The sequence below is a fragment of the Thunnus maccoyii genome, chromosome 8 (genome assembly GCF_910596095.1).
Source record: "Thunnus maccoyii chromosome 8, fThuMac1.1, whole genome shotgun sequence".
Classification (NCBI taxonomy): Eukaryota; Metazoa; Chordata; class Actinopteri; order Scombriformes; family Scombridae; genus Thunnus; species Thunnus maccoyii.
This window is the reverse complement of record NC_056540.1, coordinates 16,805,372-16,828,616: the sequence shown is the minus strand read 5'-3', so window position 1 is coordinate 16,828,616 and position 23,245 is coordinate 16,805,372. Positions and strand designations below refer to the sequence as shown.

At 41.9% G+C, this 23,245-nt stretch overlaps 6 protein-coding genes across 15 annotated transcripts in view; all 6 read right to left on the bottom strand.

The window, feature by feature from the left end:
• Window positions 1-23,245, bottom strand: part of LOC121902128 (protocadherin gamma-C5-like) — a 309,164-nt gene that overhangs the window by 79,391 nt on the left and 206,528 nt on the right. The window lies entirely within an intron of this gene.
• On the bottom strand, window positions 2,715-5,126 carry LOC121902248 (protocadherin gamma-A2-like). Its single transcript, XM_042419506.1, has one exon. It carries the CDS (start codon window positions 5,124-5,126, stop codon window positions 2,715-2,717), a length of 2,412 nt encoding a protein of 803 aa, XP_042275440.1.
• On the bottom strand, window positions 8,772-11,257 carry LOC121902145 (protocadherin beta-16-like). Its single transcript, XM_042419390.1, has one exon. It carries the CDS (start codon window positions 11,255-11,257, stop codon window positions 8,828-8,830), a length of 2,430 nt encoding a protein of 809 aa, XP_042275324.1. The 3' UTR covers window positions 8,772-8,827.
• Window positions 12,955-15,487, bottom strand: LOC121902157 (protocadherin beta-16-like). Its single transcript, XM_042419404.1, has one exon. The coding sequence runs from the start codon at window positions 15,476-15,478 to the stop codon at window positions 13,028-13,030; it is 2,451 nt and encodes an 816-aa protein (XP_042275338.1). The 5' UTR covers window positions 15,479-15,487; the 3' UTR covers window positions 12,955-13,027.
• LOC121902247 (protocadherin gamma-A2-like) lies at window positions 15,950-18,491 on the bottom strand. Its single transcript, XM_042419505.1, has 2 exons — window positions 16,107-18,491; window positions 15,950-15,955 (listed from the first exon to the last, which is right to left on the bottom strand). Exons 1-2 carry the CDS (start codon window positions 18,489-18,491, stop codon window positions 15,950-15,952), a joined length of 2,391 nt encoding a protein of 796 aa, XP_042275439.1.
• LOC121902246 (protocadherin beta-16-like) lies at window positions 19,266-21,762 on the bottom strand. Its single transcript, XM_042419504.1, has one exon. It carries the CDS (start codon window positions 21,702-21,704, stop codon window positions 19,266-19,268), a length of 2,439 nt encoding a protein of 812 aa, XP_042275438.1. The 5' UTR covers window positions 21,705-21,762.

Below are 23,245 nucleotides of genomic sequence, written 5' to 3'. Positions count from 1 at the left end.
ATGAAGAGGAAGGAAACTACAGCCAGAGCCAACACTAAGTAAAAAGTCAGGTTGTCATTGTACTCCTTGTCGTGTGTAAAGTCAGTGAACTCTGACAGCACTTCAGGGAAGCTGTCCGCCACCGCCACGTTAACAATGACTGTAGCTGAACGAGAGGGCTGCCCGTTGTCCTCCACTATAACAGTCAGTCTTTGTTTCACAGCATCTTTATCAGTCACCTGGCGGATAGTTCTTATTTCTCCATTCTGTAAGCCCACTTCAAACAGCGCCCTGTCTGTGGCTTTCTGCAGTTTATAGGAGAGCCAGGCATTCTGTCCAGAGTCCACATCAACAGCCACCACTTTAGTGACCAGATAACCCACATCTGCTGAACGAGGGACCATTTCAGCCACCAGAGAGCCACCAGTCTGGACTGGGTACAGAACCTGAGGGGGGTTGTCGTTCTGGTCCTGGATCAGTATTTTCACAGTCACATTGCTACTGAGTGGAGGGGAGCCTCCATCCTGCGCTTTGACGCGGAAGTGGAAATCTTTGATCTGCTCGTAGTCAAAAGAGCGAACTGCATGGATGACTCCACTATCAGCACTAACGGACACATATGAGGAGACTGGCACTCCGTTAACAGAGGAGTCCTCCAGTATGTAGGAAACACGGGCATTCTGGTTCCAGTCAGCGTCTCTGGCTTTCACTGTGAATATAGAGAGGCCTGGTGTATTGTTTTCTACAATGTAGGCCTCATATGAGCTCCTCTCAAAGACAGGCGCGTTATCATTCACATCAGAGATCTGTAAGGTGAGAATGACGCTGCTGGAGAGGGACGGCACTCCCTCATCAGAGCAGGTCACGGTTATATCATATTGGGACGCGAGTTCTCTATTCAAAGCTACCTCTGTAACTAAACTATAAAATCCATTCATAGTGTTTTGTATTTTAAAAGGAATGTCGTCGTTAATACTACATTTGACCTCTCCATTCTTCTCAGAGTCGGGGTCATTTACGCTTAGCATAGAAATGACAGTATTCTCAGGAGAGTCTTCTAAAATACTGTCTGATTTAGAAAGTATTTTCATTTGAGGACTGTTGTCATTTACATCAATGACTTCAATCAGGATCTTACTGGAATCTGAGAGTCCTCCATTATCTATAGCCTCAATATCTATTTGGAAGAGCTTCGCTTTCTCATAATCTATTTCACCGATCAAGATAACCTCTCCTGTTTTTCTATCTACCTGAAATAGGTCGGATAATCGACGCTTGCTATTTGAGATTGCATATGATATTTCTCCATTAGAGCCTCCATCTTTGTCAGATGCACGAACAGTTATAACACTGGTTCCCCTCGGAGAATTCTCGGTTATAGTTGCCTTGTATACTGACTTAGTGAAAACCGGAGCATTGTCGTTTACATCTAACACGTGAACAGTTATCTGCATTGTACCTGACATACGCGGCTGTCCGCCATCTAGAGCAGTTAATAACAGTGATATCTGCTCCTGTTGTTCTCGATCAAGAGGTTTCTGTAAAACCATTTCTACCTTTTTACTTCCGTCTGCTTGGTTTTCTAGTTTTAATGCAAAATTGTTTGTTGGATTGAGCGAATAGCTTTGAAGACTATTTGTACCAATGTCAGCATCGATGGCTTTCTCCAGTACAAATTTAGACCCAATGACGGCTGACTCGCTGATTTCAAGACGTTTCTCGCTGGATGTAAAGCTGGGAGCATTGTCATTTATATCTGTGATTTCGATTGTTATGCGAAACAATTCCATCGGATTTTCCAGAATCATCTGTAAATGTAAAGCACAGGGCGTCGTTTCCCCGCACAACGTCTCTCTGTCTATTCTCTCTTTGATGAGGAGGACTCCCTTTTCTTTATTCAGCTCGATATATTCTGCACTGTCTCCCGAATGAATACGAGCTCTTCCTGATTTGAGCCTTTTCAAATCTAAACCTAAATCTTGAGCTACATTACAGACTAAAGAGCCTTTCTCCATTTCCTCAGGGATGGAGTAGCTGACCTGCCCGAACACGGCGGTGAGAAAAAGAGCCAAGATGAACAACAGTACTTGCCGTTTCATCGTTTTATCGGGATATTCCAGTGTCGTTCCAATAAAACTGTAATCCACATGAATCTCGTTGAAATATCCGAACGTATCTCAAAGAAATGTTCAACAAAAATAGCAGCTTTCCATGTCCGTGGACAGTTTTCCGTTTAACGGAGGCAGGCAGTTGGTGCGTGTTTTATTGTCTACTATGTCAGAATCTAAGGGGGAGGTACAGTTGCCAGCCCTATCGAAGACTGCCACACTCTGGCCGATAGCGGCCCTTTCTGTTCAAAATACCAAACAGCAAACTTTGGGATAAGGAGATGTGAAATGTGGTGGGTTATGGAGAAATGAACCAAAAAATAATAATAATAGTCATGATTATTATTATTATTATTATTATTATTATTATTATTATTATTATTATTAGTAGTAGTAGTAGTAGTAGTAGTATTTGGCTAGTCTAAGTAAGATTTTGAACAAAAAGGATAATATTCAATTACAAAGGTGAGCAAAACGTAAATCTTTGCTTGAACACTTCTATTGTCCACCGCAGCTCTGTGACACCAAAACAAACAATACAAGGATTTGTATCGAACAATAACAAAAGATAAAAACCACTAAACAGATATAAAATCATTTCGAAAGTGTAAGTATTCAATGTAAGCATTACAGTCTAACCTCTAGAGGAGAGTCTGGTTCATCCAGGATGCTCTTTTCATTCTGTATCCGCTGCATCGTCCCTGTAGAACTGGGGTCCATTATCAGCACGTTCTGACTACCAGCTCTGCCGAACTTACAGTCACTCTTTCTGGAGTCAGTCGTCCTGCACACCTCGTAATTGTACACGTGTTGGAGAGTCCCTGTCCCCAATGTGTCTGAGTAACGTGGTGGATAATATGGAATCACAGGGAGATTGGAGTGATACAGGATGCGAGACTGTCTCCATCTGTAGATTTTCACTGATATAATAACCACTAAACACGTGATGAAGAGGAAGGAAACTACAGCCAGAGCCAACACTAAGTAAAAAGTCAGGTTGTCATTGTACTCCTTGTCGTGTGTAAAGTCAGTGAACTCTGACAGCACTTCAGGGAAACTGTCCGCCACCGCCACGTTAACAATGACTGTAGCTGAACGAGAGGGCTGGCCGTTGTCCTCCACTATAACAGTCAGTCTTTGTTTCACAACATCTTTATCAGTCACCTGGCGGATAGTTCTTATTTCTCCATTCTGTAAGCCCACTTCAAACAGCGCCCTGTCTGTGGCTTTCTGCAGTTTATATGAGAGCCAGGCATTCTGTCCAGAGTCCACATCAACAGCCACCACTTTAGTGACCAGATAGCCCACATCTGCTGAACGAGGCACCATTTCAGCCACCAGAGAGCCACCAGTCTGGACTGGATACAGAACCTGAGGGGGGTTGTCGTTCTGGTCTTGGATCATTATTTTCACAGTCACATTGCTACTGAGTGGAGGGGAGCCTCCATCCTGCGCTTTGACGCGGAAGTGGAAATCTTTGATCTGCTCGTAGTCAAAAGAGCGAACTGCATGGATGACTCCACTATCAGCACTAACGGACACATATGAGGAGACTGGCACTCCGTTAACAGAGGAGTCCTCCAGTATGTAAGAAACACGGGCATTCTGGTTCCAGTCAGCGTCTCTGGCTTTCATTGTGAATATAGAGAGGCCTGGTGTGTTGTTTTCTACAATGTAGGCCTCATATGAGCTCCTCTCAAAGACAGGCGCGTTATCATTCACATCAGAGATCTGTAAGGTGAGAGTGACGCTGCTGGAGAGGGAGGGCACTCCCTCATCAGAGCAGGTCACAGTTATATTATATTGAGAGGCCCTCTCCCTGTCCAGATCACTGTCTGTCACTAAGCTATAGAAATTATTTGTTGTTGAAATTATAGTCAAAGGAGTGTTATCAGTAATGAAACAGTGGACTTTACCGTTTTCATTTGAATCTGGGTCTTGAACGTTCATCATTGCTACAACAGTGTTTGGCTTAGAGTGTTCAGATATCATGTTTGACTTTGACATAATATTAATCGCTGGTTTGTTGTCGTTCATGTCCACCACTTCAACTATAACTTTACATGAATCTGTAAGTCCACCATCATCACTTGCACGTATGTTAATATGGTAATTGCGTGCTTTTTCATAATCAATATTTCCAATCAATCTAATTTCACCGCTGGTGTCGTTAATCCGAAACAGCACATGGGCTTGATCTAAACTGTTTGTAATGGAATATTTTATTCTACCATTCGTCCCATAATCTGCATCTGAGGCAGTAACGCTGGTGACAACCGTCCCTTCTGGTGCGTTTTCAAACACAGTGGCCGTGTAAGTGGACTGTGAAAAAACAGGCGCATTGTCATTGGCATCTAACACTGTGATGAAAATCCGAATTGTTCCTGACATCTGCGGTTCTCCTCCATCAAATGCTGTTAAAACTAAAGATATCAGCTCTTCTTGCTCTCTGTCGAGAGATTTCTGTAAAACCATTTCAACCTTTTCTGTTCCATCACCCTGACTGTCTCGTTTAAGTGCGAAATTATCGGTAGGTTTAAGCTCGTATTTTTGAAGACCATTTTTGCCGACATCTGGATCTATTGCTCTGTCTAATACAAATTTTGCTCCAATAACAGCAGATTCGCTGATTTTAAAACTGACTTCAGTTTTTTCAAAGGTCGGAGGATTGTCATTGATATCTGTAATCTCGACTGTGATACTGTAGAACTCCATGGGGCTCTCCAAAATGATCTGAAAATGTAAAGCACAAGGTGTAGTCTGTCTGCAAATCGCTTCTCTGTCTATTCTGTCTTTGATGAGGAGGACCCCCCGTTCTTTATTTAGCTCGATGTATCCCGCACTGTCTCCTGTATAAACCCGAGCTTTTCCTGATTTCAGACGTTTTATATCTAAACCTAAATCCTGAGCAATATTACCGACTAAAGAGCCACTAGGCATTTCCTCAGGGATGGAGTAGCTGACTTGGCCGAGCACTGAACTGATATAAAGAGCCAAGGAAAACAACAGTACTTGCCGTCTCATTGTTCTGTCCGACATTTTCCTCGCACACTTTAATAGATCGAATTATGTCCCACAGTGACTGGAAATGTATGGTCCGTTCTGTTTAGTGAAAAGCTCGTATTTAGTATTATTCCATAATAATCCACATCGATAAAAAAGGGGGACTTCTGCTCTGTCGTCGCTTTAGTGTATGCTGAGATATTGCTCTCTGACGTTGTAACGCCGTGTCTGTCTTTCTCTCTCTGATACCATGATGTTGGGGGAGGTTTCCATTAAACCTTCCATGAAATATCAACTCACTGGCCAACAGCGGCCCTAAGAGTACACAGTAATGAACTACAGAAAACACCGGGAGGAAAAACACTTTACGAAAGACTGCAATTTTTTGTCATCATGTGCCACGAAAATGAGCAACTTTTACATGCTATGTAAATAATACAAATGCTATGAGATAGATAGATAGATAGATAGATAGATAGATAGATAGATAGATAGATAGATAGATGTTTGGAAACACAAACACACTCAGTAGAATTAATTACGGTAATTCAAACAAGACAGTGGGAAACCAGTGTCTCTGTCCATGGTGCTGATTGCACAGTATTGATGAATGGCGACCGTCAACAAATGTATCAGTGGCATAGTACAAGCAAACATTTTACAACTGAAATGTATCCCAAATGACCAACCTCTAGAGGAGAGTCTGGTTCATCCAGGATGCTCTTTTCATTCTGTATCCGCTGCATCGTCCCTGTAGAACTGGGGTCCATTATCAACACGTTCTGACTACCAGCTCTGCCGAACTTACAGTCACTCTTTCTGGAGTCAGTCGTCCTGCACACCTCGTAATTGTACACGTGTTGGAGAGTCCCTGTCCCCAAAGTGTCTGAGTAACGTGGTGGATAATATGGAATCACAGGGAGATTGGAGTGATACAGGATGCGAGACTGTCTCCATCTGTAGATTTTCACTGATATAATAACCACTAAACACGTGATGAAGAGGAAGGAAACTACAGCCAGAGCCAACACTAAGTAAAAAGTCAGGTTGTCATTGTACTCCTTGTCGTGTGTAAAGTCAGTGAACTCTGACAGCACTTCAGGGAAGCTGTCCGCCACCGCCACGTTAACAATGACTGTAGCTGAACGAGAGGGCTGCCCGTTGTCCTCCACTATAACAGTCAGTCTTTGTTTCACAGCATCTTTATCAGTCACCTGGCGGATAGTTCTTATTTCTCCATTCTGTAAGCCCACTTCAAACAGCGCCCTGTCTGTGGCTTTCTGCAGTTTATAGGAGAGCCAGGCATTCTGTCCAGAGTCCACATCAACAGCCACCACTTTAGTGACCAGATAGCCCACATCTGCTGAACGAGGCACCATTTCAGCCACCAGAGAGCCACCGGTCTGGACTGGGTACAGAACCTGAGGGGGGTTGTCGTTCTGGTCCTGGATCAGTATTTTCACAGTCACATTGCTACTGAGTGGAGGGGAACCTCCATCCTGCGCTTTGATGCGGAACTGGAAATCTTTGATCTGCTCGTAGTCAAAGGAGCGAACTGCATGGATGACTCCACTATCAGCACTAACGGACACATATGAGGAGACTGGCACTCCGTTAACAGAGGAGTCCTCCAGTATGTAAGAAACACGGGCATTCTGGTTCCAGTCAGCGTCTCTGGCTGTCACTGTGAATATAGAGAGGCCTGGTGTGTTGTTTTCTACAATGTAGGCCTCATATGAGCTCCTCTCAAAGACAGGCGCGTTATCATTCACATCAGAGATCTGTAAGGTGAGAGTGACGCTGCTGGAGAGGGAGGGCACTCCCTCATCAGAGCAGGTCACAGTTATATTATACTGAGAGGCTCTCTCTCTGTCTAAAGCGATGTCCGTAACTAACGTATAAAATCCATTTAATGTAGTATGTATTTTGAAGGGAATGTTATCATCTATATTACACTCCACCTTCCCATTATTCTCTGAATCTGGATCATTTACACTTAACATAGCTATAACAGTGTTTGGAGGTGAGTCCTCTAATATGGATTCAGATTTAGAAACAACGTTCATGTACGGATTGTTGTCATTTATATCAATAACATCAACTACTACCTTAGTAGAATCAGAGAGCCCCCCTTTGTCTACAACTTCAATATCCATTTGATAAGTGTTCGCCTTTTCATAATCTATTTCACCGACTAAGATAATTTCACCAGTTTTCGAATTAATCTGAAAAAGTTCAGATAAAAGGCGTTTGCTGGTAGATATCAAATATGACATTTCTCCGTTCGAGCCAATGTCTTTATCAGATGCACTTACAGTCGTTACGCTGGTGCCCTTGGAAGAATTTTCCAGTATTTTTGCCCTGTACAGAGGTTTAGCGAATGTAGGAGCGTTGTCGTTCGCATCTAATACGGTAACAAATATCTGCATTGTCCCTGACAACTGCGGCTCTCCTCCATCTATAGCAGTTAACAAAAGGGATATATATTCCTGCTTCTCTCGATCTAGTGGCTTCTGCAGAACCATTTCTACCTTTTTGCTTCCATCGGCCTGATTTTCTAGTTTTAATACAAAGTTATCAGTTGGAGTAAGTGAGTATTGTTGTAAGCCATTTATCCCAATGTCGGAATCAATAGCTTTCTCCAGTATGAATTTCGATCCTATTACAGCGGACTCACTAATTTCAAAGCGTTTTTCTGTATTTGTAAAACTGGGGGTGTTATCGTTTATATCGGTAACCTCCACTGTTACACGAAACAGTTCCATTGGATTTTCCAGAATTAACTGGAAATGTAAAGCACAAGGCGTCGTCTCTCCACATAAAGCCTCTCTGTCTATCCTCTCCTGGATAAGGAGGACTCCCCTTTCTTTATTCAGCCCGATGTATTCTACACTGCTCCCCGTGTAGACACGAGCTTTACCTGATTTTAGCCTTTTAAGATCTATACCTAAATCATGCGCTATGTTCCCCACTACAGAGCCTTTCGCCATTTCTTCGGGAATGGAATAGCTGACCTGTCCGAGCGCTGAGCTGAGACAGAGGACCGAGAAAAACAACAGTACTTGCCGTCTCATTGTTCTATTCGATGTCGTTTCGTTTCCAACACCATTAAAAAAAACAATCCCGATGCAGTCAGCCCGAAGGTAGAAACAAAAAAATAATCCACACTCCTACTATGGAAAGCAAAACAATCCAGTTATACCATTCCTCGCAGCGCTTCTTATGAGCGCGGACTATGCATTCTGCCTTTCTCTGATTATGTCAAACACATCGACACGAAGGGGAGGATCATAAGGAAGGATACAGACAGAAAAAAGCATCTAGTCAAATCGCAACAAGCTTGCCGACAGCGACCCTTTGAGTTGAAAATACAAATTACAACAAGCAATATCACAGAAAACAAGTATAGTGGACAGACACACTGGTAATCAAGCGAAACTGCAACCAGAGAAAATGTGGCCGTCGATTTGGCATACTGATATTTCACGAAATATGTACTTTAATAGTATTGTTCTCAGGTGGTTTAGTAACACATTTGAATGTGTTAATTCAGAAAGCAATGTTTTTCAATTTGAATATATGAATAGAAGAGATTAAGCCAAAAATAAAAATAAAAACAAAACATATGAGTACATTGACTGGAGTTAGCAGTGACAAGTGTCGCTGCCCATGGTGCTGAATGGGAACGTTGTAGCATATAAAACGTTGACCACTATATACAGTATATTGCATTCAAATTAAACATTTGATTGTTGCAGATTTCTAACCTCTAGAGGAGAGTCTGGTTCATCCAGGATGCTCTTTTCATTCTGTATCCGCTGCATCGTCCCTGTAGAACTGGGGTCCATTATCAGCACGTTCTGACTACCAGCTCTGCCGAACTTACAGTCACTCTTTCTGGAGTCAGTCGTCCTGCACACCTCGTAATTATACACGTGTTGGAGAGTCCCTGTCCCCAAAGTGTCTGAGTAACGTGGTGGATAATATGGAATCACAGGGAGATTGGAGTGATACAGGATGCGAGACTGTCTCCATCTGTAGATTTTCACTGATATAATAACCACTAAACACGTGATGAAGAGGAAGGAAACTACAGCCAGAGCCAACACTAAGTAAAAAGTCAGGTTGTCATTGTACTCCTTGTCGTGTGTAAAGTCAGTGAACTCTGACAGCACTTCAGGGAAGCTGTCCGCCACCGCCACGTTAACAATGACTGTAGCTGAACGAGAGGGCTGCCCGTTGTCCTCCACTATAACAGTCAGTCTTTGTTTCACAGCATCTTTATCAGTCACCTGGCGGATAGTTCTTATTTCTCCATTCTGTAAGCCCACTTCAAACAGCGCCCTGTCTGTGGCTTTCTGCAGTTTATAGGAGAGCCAGGCATTCTGTCCAGAGTCCACATCAACAGCCACCACTTTAGTGACCAGATAGCCCACATCTGCTGAACGAGGCACCATTTCAGCCACCAGAGAGCCACCTGTCTGGACTGGGTACAGAACCTGAGGGGGGTTGTCATTCTGGTCTTGGATCAATATTTTCACAGTCACATTGCTACTGAGTGGAGGGGAACCTCCATCTTGCGCTTTGACACGGAACTGGAAATCTTTGATCTGCTCATAGTCAAAAGAGCGAACTGCATGGATGACTCCACTATCAGCACTAACGGACACATATGAGGAGACTGGCACTCCGTTAACAGAGTCCTCCTCCAGTATGTAAGAAACACGGGCATTCTGGTTCCAGTCAGCATCTCTGGCTTTCACTGTGAATATAGAGAGGCCTGGTGCGTTGTTTTCCACAATGTAGGCCTCATATGAGCTCCTCTCAAAGACAGGCGCATTATCATTCACATCAGAGATCTGTAAGGTGAGAGTGACGCTGCTGGAGAGGGACGGCACTCCCTCATCAGAGCAGGTCACAGTTATATTATACTCAGAGGCTATCTCTCTGTCTAAATCACTGTCTGTTACTAAGCTAAAGAATTTTTTCGACGTTGTTTTCATCACAAATGGCTTGTGTTCTTCGATATTACATGAGACTTTGCCATTTTCTCCAGAGTCTGGATCTTGAACATTAAATATAGTTACCACAGTTCCTGGCGTAGATTTTTCTGATATTGAATTAGTTTTAGACATAATATTAATAGAAGGTGGATTATCGTTAGTATCGGTCACCTCAACAATAATCTTACAAGAATCTGTTAGTCCTCCATCATCACTAGCTTGTACGTGTATTTCGTAGTGCTGTGCCTTTTCATAATCCAGGTTTCCAGTTAAAGCTACCACACCATTTTGTTCGTCGATTTGAAACAAAACAGGGACATCATCCTGCGTGTTTGTTATTGAATATGACACTTTTCCATTTGAACCTTGATCTGCATCCGCAGCACTAACGGTACTCAAAATCGTGCCCTTTGGAGCAGTCTCCATTATAGTAACCTTATATACTTCCTGCATAAATACTGGGGCATTGTCATTAGCATCTAGCACTGAAATCTCTATTCGCATTGTTCCCGACAGCTGTGGATCACCACCATCAGTAGCTGTAAGTGTTAAAGACAGGTCCTCTTGCGCCTCTCTATCCAGATGTTTTTGCAAAACCATCTCCACCTTCTTACCCCCATCTTGCTGATTTTGTAGTTTTAGATGAAAGTTATCTGTAGGCTTTAACGAATAACCCTGCAATCCGTTCACACCAACATCTAGATCCATAGCTCTTTCTAGCACAAATTTTGCACCAATCACAGCCGACTCACTAATCCTAAATTTCATCTCATCCTTTTTAAAGCTGGGTGCATTATCGTTAATGTCATTAATTTCGACTGTAACTGTATAGAATTCAATAGGATCCTCCAATGTAATTTGAAGATGTAAAGCGCAAGGTGTTGTCTGTCCGCAGAGCGCCTCTCTGTCGATTCTCTCTTTAACAAGCAGGACTCCTCTTTCTTTATTCAACTCGATGTATTCTGCATTGTCCTCTGTATATATGCGAGCTTTACCTGACCTCAGTCTTTTGACGTCTAGCCCTAAATCCTGCGCTATGTTACCAACGAAAGAGCCTCTTGACATTTCTTCGGGTATGGAGTAGGTGATCTGCCCGAGCACTGAGCTGAGGGAAAACATCGAGATGAACAATAGTACTTGCCGTCTCATTGCTCTGTCCGACATTTTATCCTCCACAAATACTGTAGATGACAAGAGTACCGTATTCCAAAGTGTTAAGGTCGCTCTAATCCAAAGTGTTCCAGAGAATGATTAGCTCCGTGTTTCTTGAATCAGAAATAAATGAATCGCAGCGCGGATATCTCCGGCATCGACGCTGGTGTACTGTATGTGTGGCTCTTTCTCTGCTGAATATAACAAAATGACGGGTGAAGGCTCTACATTAGTCAACAGCGGCCCTGAGAGTCCAAACACTTGCACTGCAGAAAACTACACTATGAAGTAGGAGGTTCAATATGAAGAAATACAAGTTACAGTCATTACAAAAGTGATAGTTCTCGCCATGTTATGTGATTCAGGAGCAACAACTTACTTTTGAAATAATGAAACGATTCAATGACAATTATATTATGTAAAAATAAATGGATTGTGAGTCCAGTTGTTGGGGTTAATATTACTATGTAGTTATTTAGTACTAGAAAAAAGAAAACGTGTCCTGTTGAGATATTCAGAAACAGTTAAATCCTAAAATATTATCTTGGAAATGATTTCTAACTTAATAATCAATTTCTAATGACGAAATTAGATGAGATTGTTTGCAAAAATAATAATTTTTCTTACAAGGAAATTGGAGGAAAAAAGGATACCATCGAACTTCCTACATTTTTATATTGTCTTTAATTAACAATCATTTTGGCAGTTTAGATGAAAAACTGACCACTGAGAAGAAACATCTTAGACTGTCCTTCAGCAGCCCATAAAACCCATTTTCCAACAGGACCTCTTCCTTGGTAATTACAGTCTTGTCAACAATGGGCAGTACCAAGCTGATATGTTACATAAAAAAAATATTCACCTTAAGTTGTATGCTACAGAGATGGGTCACAAGATGACACATCACCATATATATGCACCCACCTATGGACATATTACTCTCTATTTTTCATTTTATTTATATGCACTTATTGGTTACTCTGGTAATTTAAAGTGACATTATACTAGACATTTACTCACTATTTTCTACTTACTCTCCACACACTTGAATTGTAATTCTGTGTGACTGAGTATTCTACATTTTTAAACAATTTTGGTTACTTCCCACAGCTTTATCCGTTCCAAAAACCTAGAACATGGATGATGCTGGTGACAATATGTATTCAGCTACACTATTTACAGAACCTAGCAAGTGAGCTTAACCTCATCCTAGTAGGTGTCCCTAGCTCTGATTTTAAAAAAAGGCACTGCAGAGCTCCTTGCTGGCAATTTCAGTAATGACCCTAGAAGATCTATGGATCTGCCAGTGTTTGTGCTTGGTGACTTTAACACTCCCAAACTGAATGCATTGTCACTACTTCAACCAACTATTCAACAACTCATTGCGACCAAATAGGTGTTCTGCTGATGGACATGTCACCCAAAAAGAAACTCGAGTCTGTTGTTCCATAATGTTCCAAATAGAGTTTTTACTCTAAATTTCCTATAAAGTCATTACCATAGATGATACACAACCTAGTCACCACAATGCACTGATTATTTACGTTAATTCTGCAACACCACTAATTATATTTACTAGTAAAAATGAGGATCAAAATGGGACAAAAACTTATATGTTGCAGAATTTTACACTGGAGACAACTATGTGGAGGTTTTATTAAGCATGTTAAACATGAAGTAGTGGATATTAAAGATGCCTTTATAAAATAATTGAAGATGTTGGTTGTAAGGATGGAAAATTATGTTCATTATGATTCCTATAGCATTCAAAGAGCCCCCAGATTAGTGTGGAACATAAGTGGTGCCATAAGAGGTGTAATGCAACACTTTGTTATATTCCAAGAGACTAACCTCTAGAGGAGAGTCTGGTTCATCCAGGATGCTCTTTTCATTCTGTATCCGCTGCATCGTCCCTGTAGAACTGGGGTCCATTATCAGCACGTTCTGACTACCAGCTCTGCCGAACTTACAGTCACTCTTTCTGGAGTCAGTCGTCCTGCACACCTCGTAATTGTACACGTGTTGGAGAGTCCCTGTCCCCAAAGTGTCTGAGTAACGTGGTGGATAATATGGAATCACAGGGAGATTGGAGTGATACAGGATGCGAGACTGTCTCCATCTGTAGATTTTCACTGATATAATAACCACCAAACACGTGATGAAGAGGAAGGAAACTACAGCCAGAGCCAACACTAAGTAAAAAGTCAGGTTGTCATTATACTCCTTGTCGTGTGTAAAGTCAGTGAACTCTGACAGCACTTCAGGGAAGCTGTCCGCCACCGCCACGTTAACAATGACTGTAGCTGAACGAGAGGGCTGCCCGTTGTCCTCCACTATAACACTCAGTCTTTGTTTCACAGCATCTTTATCAGTCACCTGGCGGATAGTTCTTATTTCTCCATTCTGTAAGCCCACTTCAAACAACGCCCTGTCTGTGGCTTTCTGCAGTTTATAGGAGAGCCAGGCATTCTGTCCAGAGTCCACATCAACAGCCACCACTTTAGTGACCAGATAGCCCACATCTGCTGAACGAGGCACCATTTCAGCCACCAGAGAGCCACCGGTCTGGACTGGGTACAGAACCTGAGGGGGGTTGTCGTTCTGGTCCTGGATCATTATTTTCACTGTCACATTGCTACTGAGTGGAGGGGAACCTCCATCCTGCGCTTTGACACGGAACTGGAAATCTTTGATCTGCTCATAGTCAAAAGAGCGAACTGCATGGATGACTCCACTATCAGCACTAACGGACACATATGAGGAGACTGGCACTCCGTTAACAGAGGAGTCCTCCAGTATGTAGGAAACACGGGCATTCTGGTTCCAGTCAGCGTCTCTGGCTTTCACTGTGAATATAGAGAGGCCTGGTGTGTTGTTTTCTACAATGTAGGCCTCATATGAGCTCCTCTCAAAGACAGGCGCGTTATCATTCACATCAGAGATCTGTAAGGTGAGAGTGACGCTGCTGGAGAGGGAGGGCACTCCCTCATCAGAGCAAGTCACTCTAATATTATACTCAGAGGCTCTCTCTCTGTCTAAATCACTGTCTGTTACTAAGCTATAGAAATCATTTGAAGAAGTTGTAATCGTAAATGGTATGTTGCCATTTAATTTGCAATTTACTTGACCACTGTTACTTGAATCTGGGTCAAGGACACTGAACATACCTATAATTGTATTTTGGGCAGAGTCTTCTGGGATTGAATCAGATTTGGAAAGTATACTGATTACTGGCTTATTATCATTAATATCAATAACATCAACTATAATTTTACTGGAATCAGAAAGACCACCACTGTCTTTAGCCTCAATATCGATTTGGTAATACCTGGCTTTTTCAAAGTCAACTTCTCCAACTAATATCACCTCACCGTTTTCATTTATGGTAAATATGTCTGAAACACTATCCATAGTGGTCGACACTGAATAAGAAACTTCCCCATTTGTTCCTTTATCTGCATCAGACGCACTCACTGCGGTCAATGTTGTTCCTTTCGGAGAGTTTTCCGCTATGGCTGCCTTGTAAACCGACTGCGTAAAAACAGGAGCATTGTCGTTTGCATCGAGCACGGTCACATAAATCTTCACTGTACCAGACATCTGAGGTTCTCCTCCATCTACAGCTGTTAACAGCAATGATATCTGTTCCTCTTTCTCTCGATCTAACGGCTTGTGTAAAACCATCTCGACCTTTTTATTTCCGTCTGCCTGACTCTGTATTTTAAGTACAAAATTATCTGTTGGTTTCAAGCTGTAATTTTTCAGGCCATTTACACCAATGTCTGGATCGACCGCTCTTTCTAACACAAATTTAGACCCTGTAACTGCGGATTCGCTAATTTCAAAACGTTTCTCGTCATTTTTAAAACTGGGACTGTTGTCGTTGATGTCGGTAATCTCTACTGTTATTCGAAAAAGCTCCATTGGGTTTTCTAAAATAATCTGCAAATGTAAAGCACAAGGCGTCGTCTGTCTGCACAGCGACTCTCTGTCGATTCTCTCTTTCACTAGGAGGACTCCTCTTTCTCTACTCAGGTCGATGTATTCTGCACTGTCGCCCGTATATATGCGAGCTTTACCCGATTTCAGTCTTTTCACATTTAAACCTAAATCCCGTGCTATGTTTCCAACCACAGAACCCTTTGCCATTTCCTCCGGGATAGAGTAGCTGACTTGACCGAGAACTGAACCGAGAGAGAATATCGAGATGAAAAACAGTACTTGCCGTCTCATTGTTCTATCCACAGTTCACGTGCACCAAAAAATGTATTACACTGGGGTTCACAATAAAAATATATCCATACAAAAATGTATGGATACAAAGAATATCGATACAATCCGCAAATCTCGAATAAGAGTCTGTTGACTTGATGTGTTCATCTAAAGGTAATCTGTCCGTGAATAGTGTCTTCTCGCCTTTTCTTTCTCTAAAATACTGGTATGTCATGGGAGGATCTGCTCCATATCTGCAACACGTTGACCAACAGCGGCCCATACAGTTCACAAATTGAAATTGCAAGAGAAGTAAACATCATATCAGTTGAAATAGCTTTAGGAATATGCAGTATTGGTCAAATAAAACAACTTTAAAAATAATTATCAAAAAGGGGCCTTGTCCATCCAAACTTCGCAAAAACATAAATGGTATGTATACCCGAGAAAAAACATAAAGTGAGAATAACCAATGTAATTGGAAGCACATTGTTACAACTGTGAGAGAGAGGGTGAGAGAAAGAGAGAAAAAAAGGCGAAACCAGTTACATACCACTGCATCTGTCCAAGGTGCTGTTTTTTTGTTTGCAGTGAGTAAACATATTTTAGACATGCAACTTTGACATAACCAAAGTGGGGAAACTCTAACCTCTAGAGGAGAGTCTGGTTCATCCAGGATGCTCTTTTCATTCTGTATCCGCTGCATCGTCCCTGTAGAACTGGGGTCCATTATCAGCACGTTCTGACTACCAGCTCTGCCGAACTTACAGTCACTCTTTCTGGAGTCAGTCGTCCTGCACACCTCGTAATTATACACGTGTTGGAGAGTCCCTGTCCCCAAAGTGTCTGAGTAACGTGGTGGATAATATGGAATCACAGGGAGATTGGAGTGATACAAGATGCGAGACTGTCTCCATCTGTAGATTTTGACTGATATAATAACCACTAAACACGTGATGAAGAGGAAGGAAACTACAGCCAGAGCCAACACTAAGTAAAAAGTCAGGTTGTCATTGTACTCCTTGTCGTGTGTAAAGTCAGTGAACTCTGACAGCACTTCAGGGAAGCTGTCCGCCACCGCCACGTTAACAATGACTGTAGCTGAACGAGAGGGCTGCCCGTTGTCCTCCACTATAACAGTCAGTCTTTGTTTCACAGCATCTTTATCAGTCACCTGGCGGATAGTTCTTATTTCTCCATTCTGTAAGCCCACTTCAAACAGCGCCCTGTCTGTGGCTTTCTGCAGTTTATAGGAGAGCCAGGCATTCTGTCCAGAGTCCACATCAACAGCCACCACTTTAGTGACCAGATAGCCCACATCTGCTGAACGAGGCACCATTTCAGCCACCAGAGAGCCACCAGTCTGGACTGGGTACAGAACCTGAGGGGGGTTGTCGTTCTGGTCCTGGATCATTATTTTCACTGTCACATTATTACTGAGTGGAGGGGAACCTCCATCCTGCGCTTTGACGCGGAACTGGAAATCTTTGATCTGCTCGTAGTCAAAAGAGCGAACTGCATGGATGACTCCACTATCAGCACTAACGGAAACATATGAGGAGACTGGCACTCCGTTAACAGAGGAGTCCTCCAGTATGTAGGAAACACGGGCATTCTGGTTCCAGTCAGCATCTCTGGCTTTCATAGTGAATATAGAGAGGCCTGGTGTGTTGTTTTCTACAATGTAGGCCTCATATGAGCTCCTCTCAAAGACAGGCGCGTTATCATTCACATCAGAGATCTGTAAGGTGAGAGTGACGCTGCTGGAGAGGGAGGGCACTCCCTCATCAGAGCAGGTCACAGTTATATTATACTCAGAGGCTCTTTCTCTGTCTAAATCACTGTTTGTTCTTATGCTATAGAATCCATTCGATGTATTTTCGATGATAAAAGGTACATTATCACTCAGAAAACATTTAACCACTCCATTAATATCCGAGTCAGCATCATGGACATTCATAACAGCAACAACTGTTTGAAACGTGGCATCTTCCGGTATAGATTGTGTAGTTGACATTAAATCTATCACTGGAATATTGTCATTCACATCAATAATGTCAAATACTATTTTGCATGAGTCAGTGAGCCCACCTTGATCTCTTGCTTTAACATGTAATTGATAATGTTTTGATGTTTCATAATCTATTTTTCCGATCAAACGTATCTCCCCACTTGTCCCATGTATTTCAAATAAATCCATAATTCCGTCGGTGTTACCCGAAATAGAGTACGTCACTATACCATTTGTGCCTTGATCTCTATCTGTGGCTGTTACAGTCATTAATGACGTTCCCTTCGCGGAGTTTTCCATTAAACTAGCTTTATATGTTGACTGCGTAAATACTGGAGCATTGTCATTTATATCTAATACAGTTACGTGAATCTGCACTATCCCTGAGAGCTGGGGTTCACCTCCGTCGACTGCTGTTAATGTAAGAGTCAATTGTTCTTGTTTCTCACGATCGAGAGGTTTCTCCAAGACCATCTCTACCTCCTTTTCTCCATCTGCGTTGTCGTTGAGTTTTAAAACAAAATTATCTGTTGGGTTGAGGGAGTAGCTCTTGAGTCCGTTTATACCAACGTCGTAATCTAATGCTTTCTCTAATACAAATTTTGCCCCACTGACAGCCGATTCGCTGATTTCAAATAACATATTATTCATTTTGAATATAGGGGCGTTGTCGTTTATATCTGTTATTTCTACTGTAACGCGATAGAACTCGATGGGGTTTTCCAAAATAATTTGAAAATGTAAAGCACAGGGAGTCATTTGTTTGCACAACGCCTCTCTGTCTATTTTCTCTTTGATGAGAAGGACTCCTTTTTCTTTATTTAACTCGATGTATTCAGCGGTATTTCCAACATGCAAGCGAGCTTTTCCTGTTTTCAGCCGTTTTAAATCTAAACCTAAATCTTGTGCTATGTTGCCGACCAACGAGCCTTTCGACATTTCCTCGGGAATAGAATAGCTGACCTGCCCGAGCACGGGACTAAGAACAAGCATCGAGAAAAACAATAGTACTTGCGGTCTCATTGTTTCGCTCGACGGTTCTTTAAGATCAAAACGAATCAGGAAATAATCCGCAAAGAAGACAGTCGTATTCCACAAATTGTAGGACAAAGGATGAAGGAGCCGTCCACACAAATCTTGATCAAATAATTTCCATTTCCTTTGCCCGTATTTAGTGCTCCCTGTAACTGCGACTGTGCATTGTGTCGACCTTGCCTCCAACAAATCTAAATGATCTGGGAGGTGCTGGTGAAGTCTGCAGTGGAACTACAACACACTGGCCAACAGCGTCCCTAAGAGTACAGAACATGAAAATGCACACGACTGGGACAAGACGGAGCCCCAGCATTGTAATGTTAAAAACATATTATTCAAAGTACTAGAAAGAGTCGCTTTGTGTAGCATGAGCCCTCGTGATGTTATAGTTGTTTTTTTTAAATTGTGGAAGCACAAAGAATTGAGAGAGAAAACAGAATAAACGTGTCTAAATAACGTCACAGTATGTCAACTGTATCCCACGTGTTTCTGTTTCCAGTACATTTTACAGGAAAAGAAAATACACCACGGTAACATAAAGTCACACACAAAGGCACGCGCTCACAATCAAATGCTTGCACACACACATATAATCATTGCATGTAGCTTCAACATGCCAGAGAAAATACATAGTGACTGAGTTCTTAGACAAATCTTGCATTAACCTCATGAAGGATGATTTGTCAAGCGCTGTCCGTGGTGCTGAAACAATTTGAGCTCACCATGGAAACTCAGCTCAAACGAATACTGTATAAGTATGTTTTAAATGGCAAATATACATAAATTAGATGACGGCTTTGTAACGAAAGGACAAACCTCTAGAGGAGAGTCTGGTTCATCCAGGATGCTCTTTTCATTCTGTATCCGCTGCATCGTCCCTGTAGAACTGGGGTCCATTATCAGCACGTTCTGACTACCAGCTCTGCCAAACTTACAGTCACTCTTTCTGGAGTCAGTCGTCCTGCACACCTCGTAATTGTACACGTGTTGGAGAGTCCCTGTCCCCAAAGTGTCTGAGTAACGTGGTGGATAATATGGAATCACGGGGAGATTGGAGTGATACAGGATGCGAGACTGTCTCCATCTGTAGATTTTGACTGATATAATAACCACTAAACACGTGATGAAGAGGAAGGAAACTACAGCCAGAGCCAACACTAAGTAAAAAGTCAGGTTGTCATTGTACTCCTTGTCGTGTGTAAAGTCAGTGAACTCTGACAGCACTTCAGGGAAGCTGTCCGCCACCGCCACGTTAACAATGACTGTAGCTGAACGAGAGGGCTGCCCGTTGTCCTCCACTATAACACTCAGTCTTTGTTTCACAGCATCTTTATCAGTCACCTGGCGGATAGTTCTTATTTCTCCATTCTGTAAGCCCACTTCAAACAGCGCCCTGTCTGTGGCTTTCTGCAGTTTATAGGAGAGCCAGGCATTCTGTCCAGAGTCCACATCAACAGCCACCACTTTAGTGACCAGATAGCCCACATCTGCTGAACGAGGCACCATTTCAGCCACCAGAGAGCCACCGGTCTGGACTGGGTACAGAACCTGAGGGGGGTTGTCGTTCTGGTCCTGGATCAGTATTTTCACAGTCACATTGCTACTGAGTGGAGGGGAACCTCCATCCTGCGCTTTGACGCGGAACTGGAAATCTTTGATCTGCTCGTAGTCAAAAGAACGAACTGCATGGATGACTCCACTATCAGCACTAACGGACACATATGAGGAGACTGGCACTCCGTTAACAGAGGAGTCCTCCAGTATGTAAGAAACACGGGCATTCTGGTTCCAGTCAGCGTCTCTGGCTTTCATTGTGAATATAGAGAGGCCTGGTGTGTTGTTTTCTACAATGTAGGCTTCATATGAGCTCCTCTCAAAGACAGGCGCGTTATCATTCACATCAGAGATCTGTAAGGTGAGAGTGACGCTGCTGGAGAGGGAGGGCACTCCCTCATCAGAGCAGGTCACAGTAATATTATACTCAGAATGTCTCTCTCTGTCCAGATCACTGTCTGTTACTAAACTATAGAAATTATTTGTTGTTGTTTTCAAAGTGAAAGGTATATTTTCATTAATAAAGCATCTCACGTTACCGTTTTCTCCCGAGTCCTTGTCCTCGATGTTTATCATTGTAACAACTGTATGTAGTTTGGCATCCTCTGATATAACAGTAGACTTTGACATAATGTTGATTTCCGGCTTGTTGTCATTCATGTCTTGTACATCGACTATTAATTTGCACGAATCTGTGAGTCCTCCTTCATCACTAGCAAGTAGACTTATTTGATAGTTTCGGGACTCCTCAAAATCTATATTTCCCATCAAGCTGACCTCACCGTTTTCCTTATTTACGTCAAATAATTTCCTTATATCATCTAATGCATTCGTGATTGAATATGTTATTTTACTGTAAGAACCCTGATCTGCATCTGAGGCTGTAACAGTAGCTACAACTGTGCCTTTAGGTGAATTCTCAGTAACTGTAGCTTTGTATGTGTGCTGTGTAAAAACGGGAGCATTATCATTAGCGTCTAAAACTGTAATAAGAATCATCATTGTTCCTGACATCTGCGGCTCTCCTCCATCTACAGCCGTTAACACCAGAGATATCTGCTCGTGTTTCTCTCTGTCTAAAGGCTTCTGCAACACCATCTCAACATTTCTATTTCCATCAGCGTTATTGTGCAGTTTCAGAGCAAAATTGTCTGTTGGTTTTAATTCATAGCTTTGAACACCATTAATTCCAACATCAAGATCCACGGCCCTTTCCAGCAGAAATTTTACCCCGGTGATCGCAGACTCACTAATTTTGAATTCCATTTCACTTTTTTCAAAGGTTGGTGCATTATCATTGATGTCTGTAATCTGGATTGTAACACTGTAAAATTCCATAGGATTCTCCAGAATTATCTGAAAATGTAAAGCACACGGCGTCGTCTGTTTGCATAGCGCCTCTCTGTCGATTCTCTCTTTAACAAGGAGGACTCCCCTTTCCCTATTCAGCTCGATGTACTCGTCGCTATCTCGGGTATAGATTCGAGCTTTACCAGACGCTAAACGTTTGGTTTGCAAACCTAAATCATGTGCTATATTTCCTACTAAAGATCCTCTGGCCATTTCCTCCGGAATAGAGTAGCTGACCTGCCCGAGCACTGAGCCGACGAAGAGGAGACAGATAAACAGCAGTACTTGCCTCGTCATTGTTCTATCCGATTTTTTCAGTGAGGTTCAGTATGTTTAAATCCCATAAAACCGATAACGTTTCAGGTATGAAATGTTAGTTTAGTAGCTCCATAATCCATACAGATGAAAGAAAAGTCTTAAAGGTCGCCGTGTCTTTCTCAAATATTCCATATGGCTCGCATGTCCGTTCTTTCCCGATCTCTTTCTTTATTATGTCGATGTTACATGGGAGGTGCTGTTATAACCCTACTCGCAGCCGTCGACACTCTAGTCAACAGCGGCCCTAAGAGTTCACACTGTAAAACTGCAGAAATCCAACATTAATGAATCTGTTCAGAAGACTTTCTTTCAAGAAATCTGAAGTGGGATTAAAGCTGTTAAAACTACAGCGGTAATGTTATTCCCAGAGCTCTACTGATCATCTTGACAGCCATGATTGCATGTTTGTTACGATTATTTAAAGTCACTTTCAGTAATGGAAGAAGTATTCAGATCCTTTACTTAAGAAAAAATACCAATACAACAATGTAAAAATACTCCAATACAAGTAAAAGTCCAGCATGAAAATTCCTACTTAAGTAAAAGTACATCAGTATTAGCAGCAAAATATACTTAAAGTATTAAAGTTCTCATTTCTTCCCTCTGACTGATATATTATTATATATGAAATCATTAGATTATTAATACTGAAGCATCAGTGTATCAGTAGCATGTTACTGTTGTAGCTGCTGGAGGTGGAGCTAGTTTGAACTACTTTATATACAGTTAGCTAGTTTAGTCCACTGGCTCTCAACCTAGGGGTCAGGCCCCTCTAGAGGGTCACCAGATAAAATGGGAGAGGAAAGAAGAAGAAAACACAATTCTGATACACAAATCTGTTTTCAGTTTCTGGAATTTTTCTCTAATCTTTGATTTTTGGTGATATATTGGATCATTTGGACATTTATTGAAATGAAACCGTGTGAGGAGTATAGAGGGAACAATCATTATTTGGTGGAGCTGTTAACAACTCATAGACATCTGAAATGTGACCCCGACTACACGCTGCTTTTTGTAAGATGTCAAAAGCAAAAAAGGTTGGAAACCACTGGTTTCATCTTTAACGATGCACTGTAATTTAAAAGCTTGTTATGTTTTCCATTGACTCATTTTTGTTTTATTTGAAAAGTAACTTAAGTTGTCAAATGAATGTAGTGGAGTAGAAAGTGCAATATTTTCCTCTGAAATGTCGTGGAGTGGAAATATAAAGTAGCATAAAATGGAAATACTCAAGTAAAGTAAAAGGACCTCATAACTGTACCTGAGTACAGTGCTTGAGTAAATGTACTTACTTTCTACAACTGGTCACTTTAACAATGGGATGATGTATTTATATGATGTCTCATATTCAAAAGGTATGAAACAATGTAAGTAAGAGTAACAATGACATACATATCAAAAATCTCTAAAACTTCGCCACAAATCTGATTAATGTATAAACAGATCTTATAAAGTGGGAACACAGAACACAGGTAAAGATGCCGATAAAGTGTATGTCGCTGTCCAATGTTCTGAAATGG

What these genes read in the sequence shown, in the direction of transcription:
- LOC121902248 (XM_042419506.1), bottom strand. Translation starts at nt 5,126, where the DNA reads ATGTCGGACAGAACAATGAGACGGCAAGTACTGTTGTTTTCCTTGGCT.
- LOC121902145 (XM_042419390.1), bottom strand. Translation starts at nt 11,257, where the DNA reads ATGTCGGACAGAGCAATGAGACGGCAAGTACTATTGTTCATCTCGATG.
- LOC121902157 (XM_042419404.1), bottom strand. Translation starts at nt 15,478, where the DNA reads ATGAGACGGCAAGTACTGTTTTTCATCTCGATATTCTCTCTCGGTTCA.
- LOC121902247 (XM_042419505.1), bottom strand. Translation starts at nt 18,491, where the DNA reads ATGAGACCGCAAGTACTATTGTTTTTCTCGATGCTTGTTCTTAGTCCC.
- LOC121902246 (XM_042419504.1), bottom strand. Translation starts at nt 21,704, where the DNA reads ATGACGAGGCAAGTACTGCTGTTTATCTGTCTCCTCTTCGTCGGCTCA.